General features: G+C 43.4%; 1 protein-coding gene across 1 annotated transcript in view; it reads right to left on the bottom strand.

Moving 5' to 3' along the window:
• The window catches only part of Barx2 (BARX homeobox 2), a 68,712-nt gene extending 53,323 nt beyond the window's left edge, over nucleotides 1–15,389 (bottom strand). The window contains exon 1 of the mRNA XM_076924590.1: nucleotides 14,820–15,389. Coding sequence (XP_076780705.1) covers nucleotides 14,820–15,006 — 187 coding nt within the window. The 5' untranslated portion in view covers nucleotides 15,007–15,389. The remainder of the gene's footprint in view (nucleotides 1–14,819) is intronic.
• Nucleotides 15,390–22,248: the final 6,859 nt, after the last annotated feature.

A 22,248-nucleotide genomic window follows, 5' to 3' on the forward strand; every position in this document is an offset into this window, starting at 1 on the left:
GGATGACGTCAGATGTTTGGATCAGTAACCACCTTATTTCATAACTAGGAACTCCTCTGCTAATAGCCTGTGTCAAGGGTTGGCAAAACTTTCTGGAAAATAAGTACATATGGCTTTTGTGAGCCACACTGTCTCTATTATATCTACCTGCCTCTGCTGATCATCACGAGAGATGCCACACATGATACGGAAACCAGAGTGCATGGTGCGTGGTTAAGCTCCGGTGACTTTTTTTTATACATGGATACTAGTTAAATTTCATATAATTTTCACAGATCATGAAATATTCTACTGCCGTCTCTATGACTAATTATAAATGTAAAAGCTATTCTTAGCTCACAGTATCAAAAATAGATGGTGGACCAGATTTGGCCAGCCCTTACACCCACCTGCCTACAGAACACAGAAATGTATATGATTCCAAGGATCATTTAGCTTCCCATATGCTTATTATGTTTTTATTCTTTCAGAGCTAAATTAATGTTCCTCAATCAGTCATTTTTTCCTAACACAATGGGAAGGTGGGGCTTGTTTTATCAATAATAGAATGCAAAGTGTTCAAACATTATAGTCAGGGAAGGTCTACAGAAAACAGGCATGGGGGGGGTGGTTTATTTTGGTTTGGTTTGGTTTGGTTTGTATGCAGTGCTACAGATAGACCCGGGACTTCACAAATGCTAGGCAAGCAGTCTACCACTGAGCTTCGTCCCCAGCCCAGGAAGAAAGGTGGTTTGGGCAAGATTTCCACCTTGATCTTTTTTTGCACACTGTCTGTGTTCATCAGGTACAGAGTTTCCTGTGTGGCACTGCAGGAATACTGTGGCCGTGTTAGAATTCAGGTGTAAGGATCTTCCGTGATCCAGGATGATGACATTTTTTAATGCATCATTAATGTGTGCAACAATTAGGCTACATGTGTGGCTGGGCAGGCTATTTCCCCATCATAAGTCAGAGGCTACTGTGAGTTAGCAGGAACGCCTCTGAAAGAAGCACGTATTCACAGTACTCACAGGGCTGTCTCCAAACACACAGGATTGCAGTGTCTTCTTAACATTTGTTTTCCTCCCGAGGACAGCAGGTGCTGAGCAAGCATCTCGGGGACCCTGCTGTAGTCCACTGGCTTCTTTCCTCATGCCTGACTTTTTCCATTTGTTGGCATTCTCCTACTACCCACCACCTCATTCCTGCTTACTGTCCTCCCATGAGAACACACACACACATATACACACACCCATATACACATGTGTGCCTTGTGTGCACACACACACGCACAAACTATATATACACACACATTTTATTTATCTGGATCTACAGGTCTCAGAATATTTTTTACAAGTTGCTGCCGATCCATAAGTTGAACTGAACCTTGTCTCAGCCCGTCAAAACACAGACTATGACTGAAGACCCTTCAGAGACTCAACCACTCTCCTCGAAAACTCCATCCACACTTGCCATGATGGCACACCATGTTATACTACCCTCTTGCTTCCTCTTGCCCTGCCGCCCCACCACCATGAATGTGGGAGAAGACACTAGATCTTGTTTATAGGACTCAACATTCGAACAGTTGGACAGTTGTGCTACCCTGTGCATAGGGTTTCCTTTGTGCCTTGGGAGTTAGAACAGATTGTTGGGGGACTTTTCTCACATCACGGGGAATCACCAAATAAAGTATCTCCAGCAGATGCGAAAGACATTTCAAGATACTAATAATCCTCTGAGGTACGATTCAAGAGACCCAGGTACAACTCTCATTTATGGAGACCTACCACAGAACAGTCTGTCATCACTACCACCAAAGCACTCTCCAACAACTCAAAGTTATCAGATGGTGCTCCATACAGAGTGCACCCCAAATCACACCCAGAAGTAAATCAGGAAAGTGATTCACCCTCAAACTGCTACTTTCTTCCACAAGTTAGTCCCTCCTTGGTACTCTGAAATAGAAGAACATGAATTCTTACCCTCCTCTGAAAGACAGTCGCTAAACTCTACTCTGATGAAAGAAAAGAAATCAAACTCCTTGAGAGGTTCTTCTATTTTTCTAATTATGTTCTGGAGTTCCTAACACCTTCGTTTCCTGCAGGAAATTAATTCCAAGAAATTCCCTGGGGAATAAAGCAACAAAGATCATTTTGTGAGGCTTCGGTGTGGATCTGCTTGTACCGTTCATTTAAATTTATAAAACTCCAATTCCCATTGTAGAACAGAATGGTGGGAGGAGTGAAGCAGACCTAGCCAGAGGACCTGAACTCAAACAGATTACAGACCACCCACGTTGCCTTAAAAGGCATCCGGCACAGTGACGTAATCCAGAGGATGCCTAGTGGAGGGTTTTTTTGGTTTTTTGGTTTTTTTTTTTTTTTTTTTAAGAGAGTTAATTTTGCTTGAGTTTAATTCACAAATAATTATAATCTTTCCCTAAAGGGCTGTGCCTCAATCAACTGAAAAGACATTCTTTTTATAAGATAATTATTTTTAATAGGAGCTATCAATTACTGGGTGCTTTGTTTCCAGGAACTAGGCTTAATAGCTTTATAAACGCTATCTTATTTAACCTAGGCGACTGACCTTATTGTATAGTCATTATTATCTCCATTTTATAGATGAGGAAATTGAATGTCAGAGAGGTTAAAGTAGTTTGCCTAAGGTCACATAAACAATAAAATACAGACAAACCCAGGACTGTCTAACTCAGAACCAGTACACAGCATGCCTACACTAAATTGTTTCATGTACCTGTAAGTGTGGGACACAAGTTACATCTATCTTATCCTTAAACAGTTATCCCCAATCCAGGGATTTATAAGCTTCAGTGTCCAAGACATCTTTTAAAAATAAAGATTGTTAGGCTGGAGAGATGGTTTAGTGGTTAAGAGCACTGGCTGCTCCTCCAGAGTAACTGTTCAGTCGCTAGTACCCACATGGCAGTTTTCAGCCATCTTTAATTCCAGTTCCAGAGGATCTGATAGCCTCGTACCAAAACAGCACACCCACATAAAATAAAATAAAATGGTTTTTAAAATGGGGGGGGGGCGGAGAATCTGTGCAAGAGGGTGCTGGAAGGAGACAGGGTGCTGATATTAGGATATAAAGTGAATCACTTAATTAATTAATAAAAAAAAAGATTGTGACAATTCTTTAATTAGATCTTATCATTCATAGCAAAGTGAATGGAACCAGAAAGCAATATGTGAAGTAAAATAAACCAGGCAAAGGAAGAAAAATTATATGAGTCAATTGGAAACATAAATACATACATATATACATACATACATACATACGGGAGGATGGACAATGGGTATCAAAAAACCTGGTTAGATGGAAGGTTAAGCACTTTTATTCTATAGCACAGTGAAGAGCTGCTGTTTACAACGACTGATGACATATGCTGTAGCTCAAAACACAGAGAAATACACGCTCATGGACAAGGAGATGATAATTACAGGTCTGAATCATCAGACACTGCGGTGTGGCATTTTGAATTATCACACCATACCCCACATGCGTGTGTGCCAATTAAAATGGGAATAAGTGGAGACTGGATCTCAGTTGTTAAGCATTTTCTATCCAGTTCATAGCAATGAGGGAATATAGATTCCACCCTTGAACCTTCTGTGAACAGCTTTACTGAATGAATCACAGCCCAGTGATGCCCAGGAGAGACTCAGTGACTGTCACTCAGAAACAAGTGAGTCACAGAAGCAGATGACAACAGATCTGAAACCTCCCGATGATCAGATATGCCATTTCCCACCTCAAATCCCATTGCCTCACTGGAATCATTGAAAACCTCAATCACAAGAAAAACTGGACTTCGGTGTGTGCGTTACACACACACACACACACACACACGCAAATATATATTATGAAGCCTACATAAAAGGGGACAGATTTGAATTCTAATTTACATGCCTACTAATCACATGAACATAACTTTACATTGAAAGAGACGCATGGTCCAATCTCAACTCTAGCACTGACCCGTCATTTTCCTTAAACAGTGATAATGGGAACTACTTCATACAGTCTCCATTTAGAATTACCCTTAAGCCCTGCAAGTTCTTAGCTCAGAGCCTAGCACATGGCTGCCTTTTATTTTTCCTACGTCCTACAAAGCAAAATGCATTGTTTAGTTTAAAAGAAAAACAAACATAACTAGTCCTTTTACAGCGTCATGCTATGATCTGAACAGACAATTTGGAAAATAAATTTCCAGTAGCCCCAGCTGTCTAATGAGCTAAGAGTGTTCATGAGTTACCGTGAATCCAGGAAAAACAAAATTAACAACACTCTCCAAATAAAATCTCCTTGGAGGTGACATACCAAGTTTTTCAATAAAAAAATTTTTAATCATGGAAAGGAAATAACATAGATAAAATTCCTTGTCTTCCCCTTGGTGAAACCCTGAATATCCTACATTTAACATGTTTTTATTTGATGATTTGGTTTTTGAGACAAGGTAGTCTTGACGAAGTCTTTCTGTGTAGACCAGGCTGGCCTACAGCCTGAAACTCACCGAAATGTATGTGCCTATGCTGAGATGGGGGAAATTCACCACCATGTTCAGCTCAATGGTACCTGTTTAAAGATTTGTTTTGATTTCCCATTTACATGTATATATGTGGAGCAGAAGGGGCCTAAGGGGGAAGGGAAAAGGCATCAGATCCTCTGGAGCTGGATTTACAGGAAGTTCTGAGCTGCTGGATGTGAGTACTGAACTGAATTCTGGTCCTATGAAAGAATGAGTCCTCTTAACCACTGAGCCACCCACCCCTCCAGCCCCTGACCCAGGTAGTTTCAACATGAAGATTCAAAAGCAGAGCTATCAGATGTGGTGTCAGTGTGCAGACCTTCATAACTTGCAGCACTGTGTCGCCTGCACTTTTTCCCATGGACATACACATGGCTGCTTGGAAGCTCTTTGGAATTCAGTCATCCTCCTTACCCTTACCCAAAGATGTGTTTCTGCATCTGCCATGGATAGATTACAGTGTTCTAGGACCAGTCCCTGTATGTAACACTGGCTTCTTTCCATACATGTATATTTATCGCAGAGCTTAATTTATTAATTAACTGCAGTAGGTAGCTAATAATAATAAATAAAAACAATTGTAACAACATACTATACTTATGTAAGAGCGATGCCCCCTGCCAACATTTTATTGAACTGTTCTCACCCTTCTTGCAATGTTGTGAGGTATTAGATGTATCTTTGCTCATATATTTGTTTGGGCATAAAGGAGTAGTCTTGGGAACAGGGTTGGGGGATGCTTGGGCCAATTCAATTGTACCAACTGCTTCACTTAAAGGAGGGCAGGGCTCTCAAAGGGCTATACTTTTGCCAAAATGTCTAAAAGCAGTATTTCTAAATTAGACCTACCATAGAATGGTAATTAAAATGTCTGGACTGTTAAGATAGAGGAATAAAGCAGCTGCCACTACACTTGTCATTACAGAATAATGTCGTTGAGATTAGCACCTCCAAACAACATGATGACTGCTTATTACTGGTAACAGACATCTCTCTGGAGATCACCATGGTTACCTTCATCCTTTCCAACAATCCCTGACACCACACATTGAACAGTTTTTAAGTTAAAATTTTAAATGGTTACAAAATATAAAGGAAACTTACACAATGTGCCAAAAGCCTTATCCTCCTTGCTGAAGAAACTACAATGTAACATTTACGTTCTCTGATATTTAATCTCAACTATCCTGGACAATTTTTGAAAAGTAAAATATCAGTGCTAATGAGCCACTGGCCAAAAGCCAAGGACAGCATATCACCATGTCAGCAAATATTTATAAATTTAAGATGCAAAGCAAAGGCAGTTTGTTATGGCTTTAAGCATTGTTAGGAATAAGAAATTCTAATAACTCAGACTATATAATTGTTGATACGTGTTAGAAAGGAGCAACAATTAAGAGTTGTAATACTTCCTTCGGGAGCTCAGAGTTTCTTTGATTGAATGCCAAAGCATTGATAGGGTAGAACAGTTACTGTGGAGAGAAATAATGCTGTCAACCAGGCTGGGAGGTGGGGAGCATCCCAAACCCAGCTTCAGAAGCCACAGTGGCTGTTAAGTGACCTTGTGTCCCCACTGTGAAATTGCCGACAAGCTTTTGTCTCAGGATGGAAAAGCTCTTGAGAATGCCATCAAAAGTTCCACAAGATTAAGAGTTTTGTGGACCTGTGTGGTCCCTTATCCTATCGCTTTTCAATGTTTATGTTATAAAAAGTTTCAACTATACAGACAAGTGCAAAGAATAATAAAATGAACATCTGTGTACCCACAACCAAGTGACATACTTATAATGCTTAGATGGAGTTGCCATAGGGCCTTTTTAATGATACATAGTTATATAGTAAAATAAAACTATGAAGGTAACTCTCCCCACTTCCATCCTCCTGCCTGCTCGCATCCTGTACCAGCCTGAATGTTTTCACTCACTCTGTAAATAGCATCAGACTGTACACATCAATCTACAGCTTGTTCATCCCCAGCCTTTTTAGTTCTGAAAATGATCCATGTTGACACAAGCACATTTAGTTCATTTATTTTTAATTACTACATGAAGTTTATTGCACAATTATAGCACGTGTTGTTTTATTCCCTGAAAGGCTGGTTAAGTTGTTTGTTTGCTTTTAATTTTCCCTAATCTAAAAGACACGGAAATGAGCAACATTCTTGTCTGTGTCCTGTTGCACATCTACTGTGACTCCTCGAGGCACAACTTCCCAAGGTACTGCATTGCAGAGTGCACACATCTGCAGCACTGCCAGGAGTTGCCAGATCTTCTCCACAGTGATCTAAACCAAACGGGAGTCCCAACTCAGCCTTGCACAAAGCCCCGGGTTTGATGCCACCACCAAAATAATAAAGTCTGAAAATCCTCCCAAAGTCATCGGACTAAACAACTCTCTAACCATTGGCACCTGGGGTTTGAGGTCTGTTTCTCTACAGCTCCGTTCTCAGCTGAGATAGCCAGATCCTCTGCTTTGCCTACCCAGTGACTGTGAGACAAGATGGTCAGGCTGAGAATTCCTGCATTTCACTGGCCATCGAATCCTTCACTTCCATGAATGGTCTGACTTCGCCACTGGTAATGTGACTTAAGTTCTTAAGTTCCTCACTAGCAAAATGGAGATAATAGTAGCCCCTCTCTCAGAGACGTTCAAGAGCTGATTTTAAGAGCAATTATTCCAGTGCTATAACATAATACACACACACACACACACACAATTATTATTGGGCCAGCTGGATGACTTAGAAAGTAAAGGTGTTTGCCTCCAAACCTGACAAGTTTCATCACTTGGATCCATAGAGTAGAAGGAGAAAACTGACACACACTAGCATTACTGTGCTTATGCCTGTAAATAGGAAGGTTGAACACAAAGTAGTTCTGTCATTTCTCCCAAGTTAATATGCTTCTCTAGATGATGACTACAAGACTCAGAGAAAAGACTCTTTGCAATCCCTCTTGCTTAGTGAAGCTAATTCCCCAAGATAAGAAGCCATACTGTTTCTGGTGCAGTCAGCAACCCAAGGTATTATGTAAACTAAACCTCAATCCATGGGTGACTGCCACCTTGTTTATGACAGGATCATTAACTTGAATATCAGCGATTGTTATGTCACAGAGTGAAGGAAGCTCCAAAGAACAGGGTGGTGGAGGCTGACAGGGACTTGCTGTGCCCAAGTGTTTCCTGGAGTAGAAATCCAGCCAAGCCTTCGTAAATTTCCCTAGTCTCGAGACAATTCCATTTCTCCCAAGGGCTATGATCTTGAATATGCAAATGGAAAAAGCAATCATAGCATTTATCAAAGAACTAAGTCTTGTGTTATAAAAAGTAGTAATCAAAAGTGTATTGAATCTAGGAGTGGTGGCACACACCTTTAATCCCAGCACTCTGGATGCAGAGGCAGGCAGATCCCTGTGAGTTTAAGGTCAGCCTGGTCTACAAATAGAGTTCCGATCTAGCCAGGGCTACACAATAAGACCCTGTCTCAAAGAAACAAAGTACATTGAGCAGGCGTGATGATACACAGCTACCTTCCCTCACACAGACAGCTAAGATAGTCACATTTTAAGTTTGTTGTGGACTTAAGACTACACATTTATAGATCTAATCTAATATAGAATAACATAGTTCTAAAAAAAAATGTACACTCCACCTTGACTAGTGACATATTTAATGTCCTATGGTCAATTGCCTCTGGAGTTTTTTTCACTTGCATCTGACCTTTCCTCGGTGGATAGCCGTGCTTGCCTTTGCACCCTTAGTCGGCGGAGTCAGGAAACATACACAGCTGCATGCCAGACCTATCGAGTAGTCCTGACATCAGCACCTTCTGGTGACTGACAGGGATCTTCTCAGATGTGCTTTCATATCAGCTACAGTTTGTGATTACTGGCCCCTGTAATCAATTTCAACCGGATTTGGACACCAGAAACTCCTCAGTAACTACACTCGGGTCCCCTTGCCTCTCCAGGGTTGACTTGAGACTCAGCTGCAGCCCAAATATAATTAGACAGCCTTCTGAGACCATCTAGGTGCAAGACTTTCCTCCTCACACCAGTGCCAAGTTTCCACATTCAAGAACTTAAACTGCCCTATAAAATGCTCTTGCAAGGATGAGTAATTAGACACTGTAATGGAAAAGTAACTGTGTTTTTATTTAGAGCACTTATTTTAACAGGACTTTTCTTTCTAACTATTATTAAATTGCAATAAAAATAAATTAAATCCTGAGAGTTTACAAAGACATTCTGTATTGAAAAAAATAATAATAAATGAACACTCTCCCGGAGAGTATTTATTTCGTAATGCCATTAAGTTGGTGCAAGGTCCTAATTCAAGTCCTAATGAGTCCTCATGCTGATTCTGTATCTGCCACACGTACTATAGAGAGACAGCATTTGCAGATCTCCAACAGCTAAAACAGTAGGTGCTGATGTGTGAGTCCCCTCGAAATTCCCTCAGCCCTTAGTCCTCTTTTCTCCTGCCCTGTTGCTTTCAGGAGACATGTACCCTTGTAGCAGAATGCCTTGTGAGCATTCTACAAACATCTGCGGTTTTAGCAACTTCATGGGTAGAAAGGAGAATGGCTGGCTAATCTGGCTGTGAGCTCATCTCAAGAGACAGTCTAGAAATAGCTGCTCCACCCAAGTGAAGTGGCAAGCAAGTGCTTCCTAAGAGAAGATGCACGCATCCCGTATCATCCAAATCCTTGCAGCCCTTCAACCATATTCCAGTCAAGAGTTGGTAAACTGGATCGGCCATGAAACTACAAATTTTACTCCAGGACAGGACAAAGGGCAATAATGGGAGAGATGACTCCTCCACTCCCTCCTAAGGCCACAGGCCGAGAAGAGATGAGTGAAACTTGGGCTGTCTGAGCTGCCTCATTTTTTGTCTGTTCCTGCTCCTCCAGGTGTCTGAGCATTGAAGAAGAGATAGACTCTCAAAATGCCTTGGATATGACATTTCCCCTTATCCCTGCCATGGATATTAAATGATGGGCAGTACCAGGCTTCAGGGGACTTAAGGTGCCTACCGTGAATCTGGGTAGAACCGATGTTAGCTGTCTATTGTCTGTGGACAGTGATTTTAGAAGCCACCTTTATTTCTGTACAACAAAATGCTCTAAGACATCCTGTGTGGTACAAGACTGAGTCTGAGTATCCTCAAGATTTAACAGAAAGCCACTCTTTCTCTTTTTCTCTATTTTCTCCTCTTCTTTTCTTTCCAATCTCACTCTAAAATTTAAACAACTATTTTCAGTTCTTACTGCTTCTCATATAGACAGCTGGGAAACCTGCAATGTGCTAAAATTAACTTTAAACTGTCTACGCTTGCATTACAAATTCAGTCTTCCATCCCAAAGAATAAATAGCCTGCATATTTGTAAGACATTGGCCTTATAAGTGGGCGTATATATTCCAAGCAAATATAAATAATTGTTTAATTAAATTATCAACTTCAATGATGTCAGGGACTGTAGACATTGGCAGAGGAATTTTAACTCTGAGCAAAATTTCTAATCTTTTTTCCACCTGCAACTAGAAAAATCGGCAGCAGCAGAGCTGCTCTTAAAGCCAATTCCCAAGGAACCCCTCACATCACAATGTAAAAAGAGAATTGTAAAACTTAAGAGGGGGTAAGTCACCAGCTCCTCTCCGAATATACTCTGACTCTGAGCAAGTCCCTCATGAAGTCCCTCAATGTGTTCACCCTTCAAATGGGAACAGGAGAGAGGAGTGGGAGTAACCGCTAATAAAAAACCTGCTCGCCTCTGGCAGCACTCACAATGACCACCGTTTTCCCAGACCTTGATTTCTCCATTAACATTCCAGGGCCGGATTCTCAAGTTCCCAATATGCTACAGGATTTGGTCTCCAAATAAAAAAGCCAACATTTGGGGGAAATCGGTAGAGCCAGCTTCATGAAGCACTTGTTCTCCCTCTCTCTCTACAACAGCAACAGAGTCATACACGTCTGGGCCTCGTTTAACCTTTCACTGGTATGACATCCAGTCTTTTTGATAAATGTGCCCAAGGACACCACCCCAAAGAACTCGTTTCTCATGGACCCACGAGAGGATAAAATGTTCTCAATGCCACCTCCCTGTCCCAAATGCCCCCCTTTTAATTGGCTGACTTGTCCCCTGGGTGTTACTGCGCCCAGGGAGTTTATCCAGGGTGTGTAACCAAGATACAACAGTCTTCCTGATTTCTGAGAATCCCGACAAGAATAGTGCTGTAAAAAGTAGATTAAACTATGTCAAAACATTAATGTGGTGCTTTAACTTTATGATAGATAGATAGATAGATAGATAGATAGATAGATAGATAGATGATAGATAGATATCATCCACTTGGGAAGATTAACCCCCTGACCCTTGCAAGCTCTAAAACCATAGCCAAACCTAAAGGACTGACACCACAGATAGACTCAGTAGAACCATCCTGCCCAAGAAGGAAAACAGAGCTACACTATATAGATTCTACTACAATAATAAAATGTCGCAGGTTATAAAGTGTCTAAATATCTGTGTCCTTCTCCCGCAGGCAAGCATGCGGAAACGTAAGATCACTCTATGAGCAACAATAAATTATAAGTAATACTGTAGGCTTGTTTTTCAATAATCTCACGGGAAAACCCTCAGGGTAAACTGCTGCATGTTTATGTACATGGAACAAGCTACTTGCTTCCTCTGAGTGCTCCTCAAATTTAGAAACTCTGACTGCTTCTAAAAGACTTAAACATAAAGGCAAAGCTTCCAAAAATTAAAGCACCCATGGCTTTACAATCTGGTCTGTTGTGAGGAGCCAGTTTTATTAAATGACTTGCCCTCCTTTTGAGGGGTTCTGGCTCCCCCTATTCCCACTTGAAGGGGTTAGTGATGACCCAAAACATATAACACCAAAAGCCGCACTGTGTTTATGAAATCATAAAGTGTACATCGTTTGGGTAAACTTTCAATCACTGACACCATTCTAATATTCAAGATATGGTTACTGACTTTCAACTGGCAGTGTGATATGATTCTGTATGAGGATTACTGTTTTCAGATTTAAAGATAAGGCTTATGAGTCACATACTCGGTTAAGTGAAAAAAAATAATATATTCTACACCTCACTGAGGATATGAGCGGCAAAACTTGTTTAAATGGAGGTTTTCTTTAGGTTGTTGGGTTTTTGTTTTTTAATTTGATGATAAACTTTCCTTTAGTTTGGCTTAAAGGGAATTCTCCTCGGTATTTATTAAAGTGATTTAGGAGAAAATACTGGGAAACAAGAACATTTAGAAACCACTCTGTAAGAGTAAAACTGTTGTGTTTTCAATAAAGGCCTGTTAAAATGAACAGTACTTTTCTGATGACGGAGTATTCCATCAAGGGAAGAATGTTTAGTAATGAATTACTGCCAGGTGATTATCTGACTAATGAAAAAAGATTTCCCTTCCTCTGTTTACTTAAATATACACTCTCCTGCCTGGGGAGGTTTGATATCATGCATTGCCACTTGGATTACTAAATCTAGCAACACGGACTGCTTAATTAGGTGGAAGTCTTCTAAATGTGGCGTTTGTTCTGCTCTTATCCTGCACGCTTATTGAACGTGCTGGTCAACAGCAAAGTAAACTGTGGAGAAAATTTTAGTCTTAGTTTTCAGTATTTTGCCTGACCAAGTTCACTTCTGTCACAGTTATTAAGGCTGGCGGAGGCATGCACACTTGAAAGAAAGAAAGAAAGAAAGAAAGAAAGAAAGAAAGAAAGAAAGAAAGAAAGAAAAGAAAAAAATTGGTAACTTTAATTCCAGTGTAAATTTTCACTTGTTTTGAATTTCTCAGATAGTGCTTCTGCCATGCATGCTGAACACATTGTGTCTCTATCCAGAACGATATATTCCTGTTTTACTATAGATGGCAGCAACTTACATTTTTTTTTAATTTTTTAATTAATTTTTAAAAGATCGTAGCTAAGTGTTCTTGACCCTGCTTTGGACAGTTAAAAAGGACAAGAAAGCTTTGAAAGAGCATGAAACCCCGGAGAAGTGTCTAATGGGTTTCCCATGCTTTCATACACGTAAAGCTTTCTCTGTAATCGTAAACCCACCGAAGGCTTACGATCTGGAAGTATCAACTATTGTAACCAGTTTTTATGAGTTTAATTCCACTAGCAAATCCTACTTTCTATATTTTAAGTCTCAACTAGAGCAAGTCAAGCACATTTTGAAAGAAAACGATCCAGTGGGGAGAATAGAAAGAGAAGGCAAGAAAACCACCCCCCAATAAACACTTCTGCTGCAAACCAAGAACTTCTAGGAACACAAGACAAGCCTGAGACCATGTCAACTCACCTTTAACACTCACAAAACTGCCTTTGAATCATTGCAGTGTGCCTGTTTTACTTCCCACACAAGGCTCCATAAATCATGGAACTAGCCTAGACTGACTTCATAACAACTTTCTGGGCCATCCCCCCACCCCCTATTTTTCTAGCATGTTTTCTTGCATGACCCAATTCTGTGACTCTCACAAGCCATGAAAAGTTGCCTTAGAATTACAGTAAAGCCCCTGAAAGTCAGCTGGTACTAAACGGCCCTGGGTCCTCAGGAACTGAGCTTTCATTCCTGGAGCCTATCTTCTGGGTAGTGACTGAACAGGGTACATTGAGAATTGTCACGGGGGGCTGGGGGGGGGGGGAATCCTCATTGGGATTTGTATTGTTGTAGCAAATAAATGTTCTCCAAAAAGAAGATTTAGCCTGCTTCCCCCAGCCCTACATATTCACAGTACCTCACCAGATACTCTCCATATAGCAGACGAAATGCCAGCAGGGTGGGTATCTATCTTGTTCCTCAAATCTCTTCAATGTATATATGTTATTTCCTTGTTTGTAAAATTCAGCATTACAAGGCTTATTATAGTATGTCAGGTTTATGACAACCTTGATGACAAGAAGTGTAATATTCATAGTATGGCCAAGCAAATGTAGGAATAACCTGATTGATTTTGGAAAAATTGATTTATTACTGTATTTTAGTCATTTAGGTTTTTAGTGAATAGAGCCAAGGGAGAAACAGGATTCTAAGCATTACGTTTAAGCAGCTTTTTATCCCGAAAGTTCCTAGAAGAAATCTCTGAGAACCACTACAGTGAGCACACACACGTCCATTTTTCAATATATAATTTCATGGACTTACTTCATAGTAGCCATACATCCAGCACAGAATCAAAGGCCCAGAGCACTAAGTGTTTTAAAGGAAAGCAGGGTCAAGAACTTCTTTGAAAATACTTTTTTTTTTCCTTCAACTGTTTTTAGCTACACTTAAGCTTTTTTGTAGCCTGATCCCCTTCATGTCAGAAAACTTTGTAACCCCTAGCTTCTCTTAATGTGCATTCTCATAAGATACAATGTCTTTGGGTTGATTTTCTACATATCTACTTTTTTAATGTAATTACTAAATTCTCTGTCTCCTTCCTAGTGGTCTAGTTTTTGTGGACAAAGGAAACCAGGTTTGAGGGGTTTGTTTGTTTGTTTGTTTGTTTGTTTTTACTGTTACTAGTGTTGGTTTTAGTCACCTAAGACAAACAAGGAGTTGATCCTGTCTGCTTGTGTCAAAACTCAACATATATAATTCAAATGGTATAAAAGCCAAAAAGGAGGAAGGGGCATGGGATAGGGGGTTCTAGAGATGGGAAATGGGGAAAGGGGATGACATCTGAAATGTAAATAAATAAAATATCCAATAAAAAAATTTTAAAACCTCAGCATACTTCAAAACTACTTTCCTGAGGGCAATCATTTTAAGTAAAGTTTGATGTATTCACAAGTTTATTTTGAAGCCCGGGAAACAGATTTACCTGTAAAATTACAAAAGAGGTTGGGCAATCTAACTCTAGGTAAAAGATGAAATCACCAAATTCAAGTTGAAACCGACAAGCTCACTGCGTGAAACCACCTAAGTGCTGAATCTGTTCAAGTGTTTGAAGTTTCTCACTAAATCCACCCCCAAACCCCCGTGGTGCCAGGGAGGAGGGAGCTTTCTTCAAGAAGCCTGGACAGTTATGTTACATTGGAGTCCCACTCCAAGGGCCACTTGGTCTTATCTCCTATCCAGGGAGCAGTACCTGCTCGGCCCGGTTGCAAACGCTTTTGAATGTCCACCGCTGGACTGTTCTCTTCGCAAGGACGCAGGAAAAGAATCCCTTGGTCCCTCTTGCTCTCGGGTTGGAAAGCAGAGGCGACCACACCCGGGCAAAAGTACAACAGCCCACTATATCTCCCAGCGATTGTCTTACCGGTACAAGAGTGCAGGGGTTTGGGTCGTACCACCAGCGATGGGCACACAGAGTAGAGGGAAAGTTTCTCAAAGTAGTCGCAGGTCTCCTTGGAGAGGATCTCATCGATCATGAAAGTCTTGTAGCGCCGCCTGGCTGCTTTGAGTTGGCCGGGTGAGCTCAGCCTCAGTTCCGCGTGGCAGTGCATGGTGAGCCGGGACCAGAGCCTGGCGACCTGAGCGCTGCGAGCGCCTGGCCGTCCGGGACCGCAGGAGGTGGCGCGCAGGCTGGGGCCTGAGCCCCGCTCCTCGGCAGCCAGAGGGGCGACGGGGCCGGGGGAGGCGCGCGAAGCAGAGAGGGCACGGGCGCGCCTGCTGCGTCTACACCCACCCGCCGAGCAGCATCTTTGACTACAGCCTTTTTGGGACACCGCAGCTGTCAATCAGCGCGCACTTCCTGCAGGGCCAGGTGCGGAGCGCGAGCCGAGGGGCGTCGGCCGCCACCCCGCCCCTGCGCGCCCGTGCGGCTGGGGTGCTGACCTGCGCACCCCGGGTCCGACCGGCTCTTGCTCGCGGCCTCCCGCGGATCCGAGAGTCGAGCGCTCCCCAGGCTGGCTCTCTATTTTAAGACACTCGCTCCGGTTCTCCTCTCCCCCTCCCCCAGCTCCAGGTGTGCGTACGGGTGTGTGCGCGCGCTCGTGTGCGTGCACGCGCGGTACGGCCGGCGCGCGCCGCCTTCTCCAGCGGCTCAGGAGTCCAGCCGTCGCTTTTCCGAGCCGCATCACCCCTCTGTCCTCCCTTAGAGCCAGTCCTGCTAAAGGGGACACAGCTCTCGGCCACCACCACCACCACCCCACCCCACCCCCCCGCCCCGCACGCGCCCTTCCGCAACCCTGTAGGCATCTAAGTCCACACCTCTTGCCACAAAGCAGCGGCATCTTCGTCCAGAATCCCGAGGCTCCGGACCCCGGAGCACGCGCTTCCCGAAGACCACCGAACCTCACTTGTTCCCACGTGGGCCATTTCCCAATACCACGGTGTCCCCTCTCAGCCCGCAGCTCCCAAGTCCGCGCTGTACCGATGCGCTCCCGGGGTGGGACATTTGCGCCAAGGTTGCAAACTTGACTGCCTCACTACGACCCCAAACTACAAATGAATTTAGCACACTCCGTTACCTCAATAATAAACTGGGGTAGAAATGTGGTGTGTGTGTTTAAATTCTGTTCACACAACGGTTTTCTTTGCCAGAAAGGGCCAAAACAGCGGGATAGCGACGTGCCCGAGGCCCTTCCACAGTCCAAATTCTGGCTTTTCCTAGCGCCCAATCCCCTTTTCCATTCCGGGGTATAACATACTTCAGGTATTTGGGGATTTGCCTCTTTCTTCTTAGCGTCCCAATCTCGGAATCTGTCCCTAACAATGTCTGTACGAACTTTGTTCTCAACCACGATCCTTGTGTGTTTGGGTCCGGCCGGCACGTAAGCGCCTGGGACAGCTCCTGTCCTCAGTGACTCTCATGGCCTTGAGAAACGACCTCTTGGTGCACTCCTAGCCCCTAAGACTGTGCCCCTGAAGCGGTGTGTGCGAGCTGGAAAGGAAACGGACGGGGGCGGGGAGTACACAGGATCTGGGACACAGACAGCCGATGGTGTTTCCCCAATGCTCGCATGGTGGGACCGATCCAGACTGCTCTGCGTTGCTGCACACTTTGAGCATGGCTAACCGCGGAAGCAAGTTGGGACGCGCTTCTGGGCCGGTGGTTCAACTCGCTAAGGAACAAACTTGCTGAACTAATGATTAAACACTTAAAGAAAATAGGCATTAATAGACTGAATCATAGTCGAGCGTTTGCTGTGGCCAACAGCTCTTATTGACGATCTTTATTTCCCTTGTGTCTGCCTCTGCTTGATTTCTCTTCCCTCCTTAACTCTTGGGATTGCTTTTATTTCTTCTGATTCAGACACAGGCGGCTAGCACTGCAGCTAGGTACCCCAGCGGCTGTGTGTTCCTTGTTTTTATCCCTGGACTCTGTGGCCTGTCTGCTGTGGAGGACGGAGGGCCTAGGACCTGTTTGTCCCTGATCAGTCTGGGCGCTGCCACCGGTCGCCTCGACCCGCTGCGCGAGGAGCCGGGACCAGGGACCCGAGCGCAACACTCGCTGCTGGGGAGCTAGCTACTCTCTTGAGTCACCAGGACAGTGCCGCGCTGTAGGCAGCCAGGAAGAAACTAAGTGCTTGGCGGGATTATGACCGAGTATGACCGAGGCGACAGCGAGACCGGCTTGCAGCGCTCGGAACCCGACATCAGAATGGCCTCAGGACCGGAGACTGAGTTTGCTGCCGCGCTTAGGCTAGCAGGCTCTGCAGTGATCGCACGGAAGGCGTGCGCTCTGGGTCACTCTGCTGGGAAGACTGTCTCTGTCCTGCCCTTCTGTCTTTCAAACTTTTTTCTTTCTTTTTCTTGGCTTTTCCCTCTTCTTCTCTCACTAACTCTTCTTTTCCCCTTTCATTTCTCCCTTTCCCTCGTTGGTGCTCGCCTTTGGGGCTTCTAAGTTTGGTCTCCTTTTTCTCTTTCCTTACTTCTGCCCTTCGTTCTGTTCTCCCCCCAAAGCGCATATTTGTTTCTTTTTTATTCCTTTCTCTTCTTCCTCTCCACTTTTTCTCTTTCCAAACTCGGATCAGGAGTAGCATTTGGGAACCTATACCCACAGAAGTTCATCAGCAGACCCGGTGCTTGAACTCCTAGCCCAGCTGGCAGGAATCAGCCCCTTGGACTGGCCTCCGCCCTGTGACACGTCTTTTCCAAGAAGAGCATCTTTCTGTGGTCTTACTGCTCACTTCTTCCCACAGAGCCCCAGGCACAAAATTCACTTAAACCCTCCTGTAGATTTGGCTTGAGACCTAGTGAATTTTGATAGCCAAATAAGTAGAGCATCCCCTTACAATTTCTCTCTCTCTCTCTCTCTCTCTCTCTCTCTCTCTCTCTCTCTCTCTCTCTCTCTCTCCCTCCTCCTCCTCCTCCTCCTCCTCCTCCTCCTCCTCCTCCTCCTCCTCCTCCTCCTCCTCCTTCTTCTTCTTCCACTTTCTACTAGGAAGGGGTCTGGAAGAACAAATTCCCAAGGAAGGAATAAGCAGCTTTGAATCTCGGAGTCTAGTCTTTGGCTCTCCTTTTGTATTCGTTCCCTAAACTGACCTTGGCTTTGCATTTCCAAACGGTAATCCTAATTTCTACTTCACAGGGTTGGCCTTTTACAAGCTTTGCCTTTAATTGGGATGCCCTGCCATCCCTCCCCTCCCTTCTTCTCTGTCCAGAAAAAACTAGAGACACATCCAAATACAACCTCCTCCCAAGCAGCCTTGTCTCATCCCCAGGCTTGTCCCCTACTTTTCCTGCCCCTATCCCAGCATTTCCATCAGCCTGTCCATTGTGTGTTCATTTCACCAGATGGACAATGAATTCCTGGTGGCTGAAACTTTATAAAACATTATTCACCTCCTACCATTATATATAGCACCTGACACATGGTCCCGTCTCAGTAAATGTGTCATGAACAAGTGATTGTATAGAAATTCTGGAAACAAAATTATATAATGCGTTTGATGGGGCATCAACTCTTAATTAGTTGTACTAAATTTGTCTTTCTCTCTTTAAATGAGTCTCTCCCCTTTCCTTGTTAATTTTGAGCTTTGAGCAATGGCATGTAGCCCAATTTCTTTTCCTTTCTCTTTACTTTTCCTTCAAGCTCCCCTTTTTCACCCTCTCTATGCGACTCCTAGACTGCAAAGCATCTCTACAGGAAGAAGCACACCCCAGCTGTCAATCACAAAGTGGAACCCTGGTCAGAAGAGTCAGGGGGTTTTGTTTCCAAAGTTAATGAAGTGGCTGGAACAAGAAACATCTGCCAGAGAGACCCAAACCTTCTCCAGCTGCTGGAGACTGGCAGACACTCTTCAGCGTCCCGGCATTATACCCAGGCGGTGTCTCCCCTTGCGACTGACCCCGACCGCAGAAGAACACACATGGAGAGGGACAGATTGCTTTCACTGAGCAGTGAGCATACAAGGTGAGAAAAATTCACACCCTGAAGGACAGGTTTCAGAGGATCACACTCCCCTCCCCCAATTTGGCCTCTGATTCCTAAGACAACTCAGCATGAGAGAAGGGAATTGGATGAAAAGTGGGCTGGGTGACTTGAAAAATATCTTTTTGATTTTTATCTTCCACTCACCAAGAACCCTTGAAGTTTGATGAAATGATTCTTCTACCCCCCCCAAATATGACACTTAAATTTCATGTAGGACCCACCTTAGGTGTTATCGCTTTGACTCTTAGCTAAGCATCCTTTTATAGCCTTGATTATACTGCAATCAGGTGTAATTACGACAAAGACACCAGTTCGTTTCTCAGCTACCTTTTCTTCAAAGGGGACCCAGAGGGCAGAAAAGCATTTCTTACAGTCCAGCCACGTGTATTTAATAACTTGTATTTCAGCCGCTAAGTTCTGAAATAGTTTCAGATATGTAAAAGCAAAACAGGGAATGCCTTGTAAGTTAATACTCCCCTGGGCCCCAGATTCATGCCAAAACCTCTTGCTGTCTGTGCAGCCCGACCGGGCAGCTTCGAATAACAAGCTAAAGGTGGTATACAAGGAGGCCAGCTTATTTTCTAATGATGTTATTAATTTACAAAATTGTGCTCATAGGCTGCAAGGCACCTTTTAAAGAGTGGCCACAAATGCAACCCATTTGGCCAATGAGCTTAGAAAGGATTGAGTAGAGCCATTGAGCAATTCCTAAAAGGCAAGTTCAAACTGGAAAAAAAAAAAAGATAATAGCTGTATCTATAAAGCACTAAGTATTAATAACATGATGAAAAAGTTCAGTAAATTAGAGGAGGGGGGGAGGAAAGGATGTGGGAGGGGCTGAGAGGAAAGGAGAAAGAGGAGACCATGGCCGGAGTATAAAATAACAATGGTAAAAAAGGAAGGAAGGAAGGAAGGAAGGAAGGAAGGAAGGAAGGAAGGAAGGAAGGAAAAGAAAGAAAGAAAGAAAGAAAGAAAGAAAGAAAGAAAGAAAGAAAGAAAGAACAAACTTAGTCAATCATCCAGGTTGTTCCAAATTGGAAGGGTTAAGTATATAGATTAAGATTAAAAGATTTTACAGTGTGTGTGGGGGGGAGGGGGCATGTGGTGTTTGTTTGTTTGTTCGTTGAGATGATGTTTAGTTTCATGTATCTAGGATTCCCTTGTGATTACTATGTTGCCAAGCCTGGTCTTGAACTCCAGATCCTCCCACATCCATCTCCCAAGTGCTAAGATTATAGAAATACCTGGCTGTTTCTCCTTTTTAACTGTACTGTGCTGATATCATTTAGACATGTTTCTGGAGATGGCTTATGAGCTTCAGTTATCCCAACTGTTGTAGCCAGGGAACAAGAAATTGGCTTTTATCAGACTACTGCACCAACACCCTAGAAGCCTGGAGACTCGCTAAGGAGGCTTCTTTTCTACCTGTTATCCCTTCACCAAGGACGGGCCCTCGAAAGGAAACAGCAGCAGTTTGAGACACACAGTGGAACTGCGTCTGGGGTAAGGAAACTTTAAACCTTTACATCGGGCCAGTGTGGGTTCCATTCCTAGCTCAGACACTGAGTAATTCTCTGACACCTGGTCTCCAACCACCTGTGTATAAGGAGAGCCAATGCAAGTCTCACGGACGATCTGCAGGGCTCCTTGTACCCAACACTCACTCAAGAATTGCTAGTCCCTCTGCCACCTTCACCGTTTTAATAAAAATATGATTTTCACCAAACAAAACTTAAAAGGAACAAAGGCCTGCCTGTCCTGTTTCGGATGGTTAGCATTAGATTTTCACAGTGTTCTAAGCCCAGAGCCAAATGAGACATGAAGAGAGGGAGACGGAAAGGGAATATAGCACAGCTTGTACAACACCTGCCTGGGTTCAATTCTCAGTGCCACAGTAAACCAGATACAATAGTCCATGCCTGCAATGCCTGCTCTGAGGCAGTATAGACAGGAGGATCAGGAGTTCAAGTTTATCCTTGGTTACAAAGCAAATTTAAGGTCAGCTTTGAATACACGAGACCTGATTTCATCTTTTTTTTTTCTTTTTTAATGAATAAAAATGAGCTGGCATACAGGGCAGGATTAAAGTCAAGAAATAGCCTTGGCAAGTACACATGGAGGGACCCATGGCTCCAGCTGCATATGTCACAGAGGATAGCCTTGCTGGGCATCAGTGGGAGAGAGGCCCTTGGTCCTGTGAAGGCTCAGTGCCCCAGTGTAGGGGAATTCGAGGGTGGTGAGGTGGGATTGGGTGGGTGGATGGAGGAACACCCTCATAGAAGCAGAAGAGGGGGGATGAGATAGGGGTTTTGGAGGTGGGGGAGGCACCGGGAAAGGGGATAATATTTGAAATGTAAAGAAAGAAAATATCCAATAAATAAAAAAGAAATAGGAAAAAAAATAGCCTTGGCTACCTAGGGACCCTATCGATTCATCTGGCCCTACAGCAACAAACTCAGCACATCTGCCAGCACTTTCCAAGAGACTGCACCACTTATGATTGTTATGTTCGATCATGCTCACACTGGGAGGCATCTCATCCAAAGCATTTCGTCAAATATGCTTTTCTCTTCTTGCTTTCAAGTAGTTTTGAATTAGACCGTGTGTGTGTTCTCTGTGAGCTTCCTTAATCCAGGGCAAGAAGCCAACCAAGAGAGATGGGTTTCAAAGAGAGCTAGTGGACCATTAGCGCTGGTTGTTATCAAATACAGAAAGCTCCTGTGTCAGCTAGCACAGGGAAGGACTGGCGGAGCCAGTCTGTCTTCCGAGCACATGAAGAAAAACAACATTCACAGAGAGCATTGGGTGATTAAGGAAATCTGCTGGCGGGATTATTACTGTGCTAATACAGAACAATATTTACCAAGAACACTGGCTGCAATATGCCAATCAAAGAGTGTAATGGTCTCTGCACTCCAGGGCCTTAAGAAAGAGGAAGTTTGTACAGAGTCCTGGACACAGGTGCTAATCACTTACTTAGGTCTAAGTGCAGAGGGTGTGTGTGTGTGAGTGAGTGAGGCTGTGTGTGTGTGTGTGTTTCTTTCTCTATGCCCACATATGGTCTTGTTTCATTAGATTTTTATCTGTCTATTCTCTCTCTTTTTCTCTCTGTCTGTCTCTTGTCATTATTATGGTTTGGTTTTGTTTTTTATGAAGAGAAGGGAAAAGGAAAGAAAAGACATTTTATGTTGTATTTATTAAACAATTCAAGATTTTCAAGCAAATTCAAGAGAGCTAGCCTATACTACAAGAGGAAACAAGAAAAAAAAAACTAAGCATGTTCAACAATTCAAAGTTTCACATTTGAAGCATAGAAGCATAGTTCTATGGAATTCTCAACCAGTCTTTGCTTCGTGTAAATAAATGT

Source organism: Arvicanthis niloticus, chromosome 26 (assembly GCF_011762505.2).
Source record: "Arvicanthis niloticus isolate mArvNil1 chromosome 26, mArvNil1.pat.X, whole genome shotgun sequence".
NCBI classification, from domain to species: Eukaryota; Metazoa; Chordata; class Mammalia; order Rodentia; family Muridae; genus Arvicanthis; species Arvicanthis niloticus.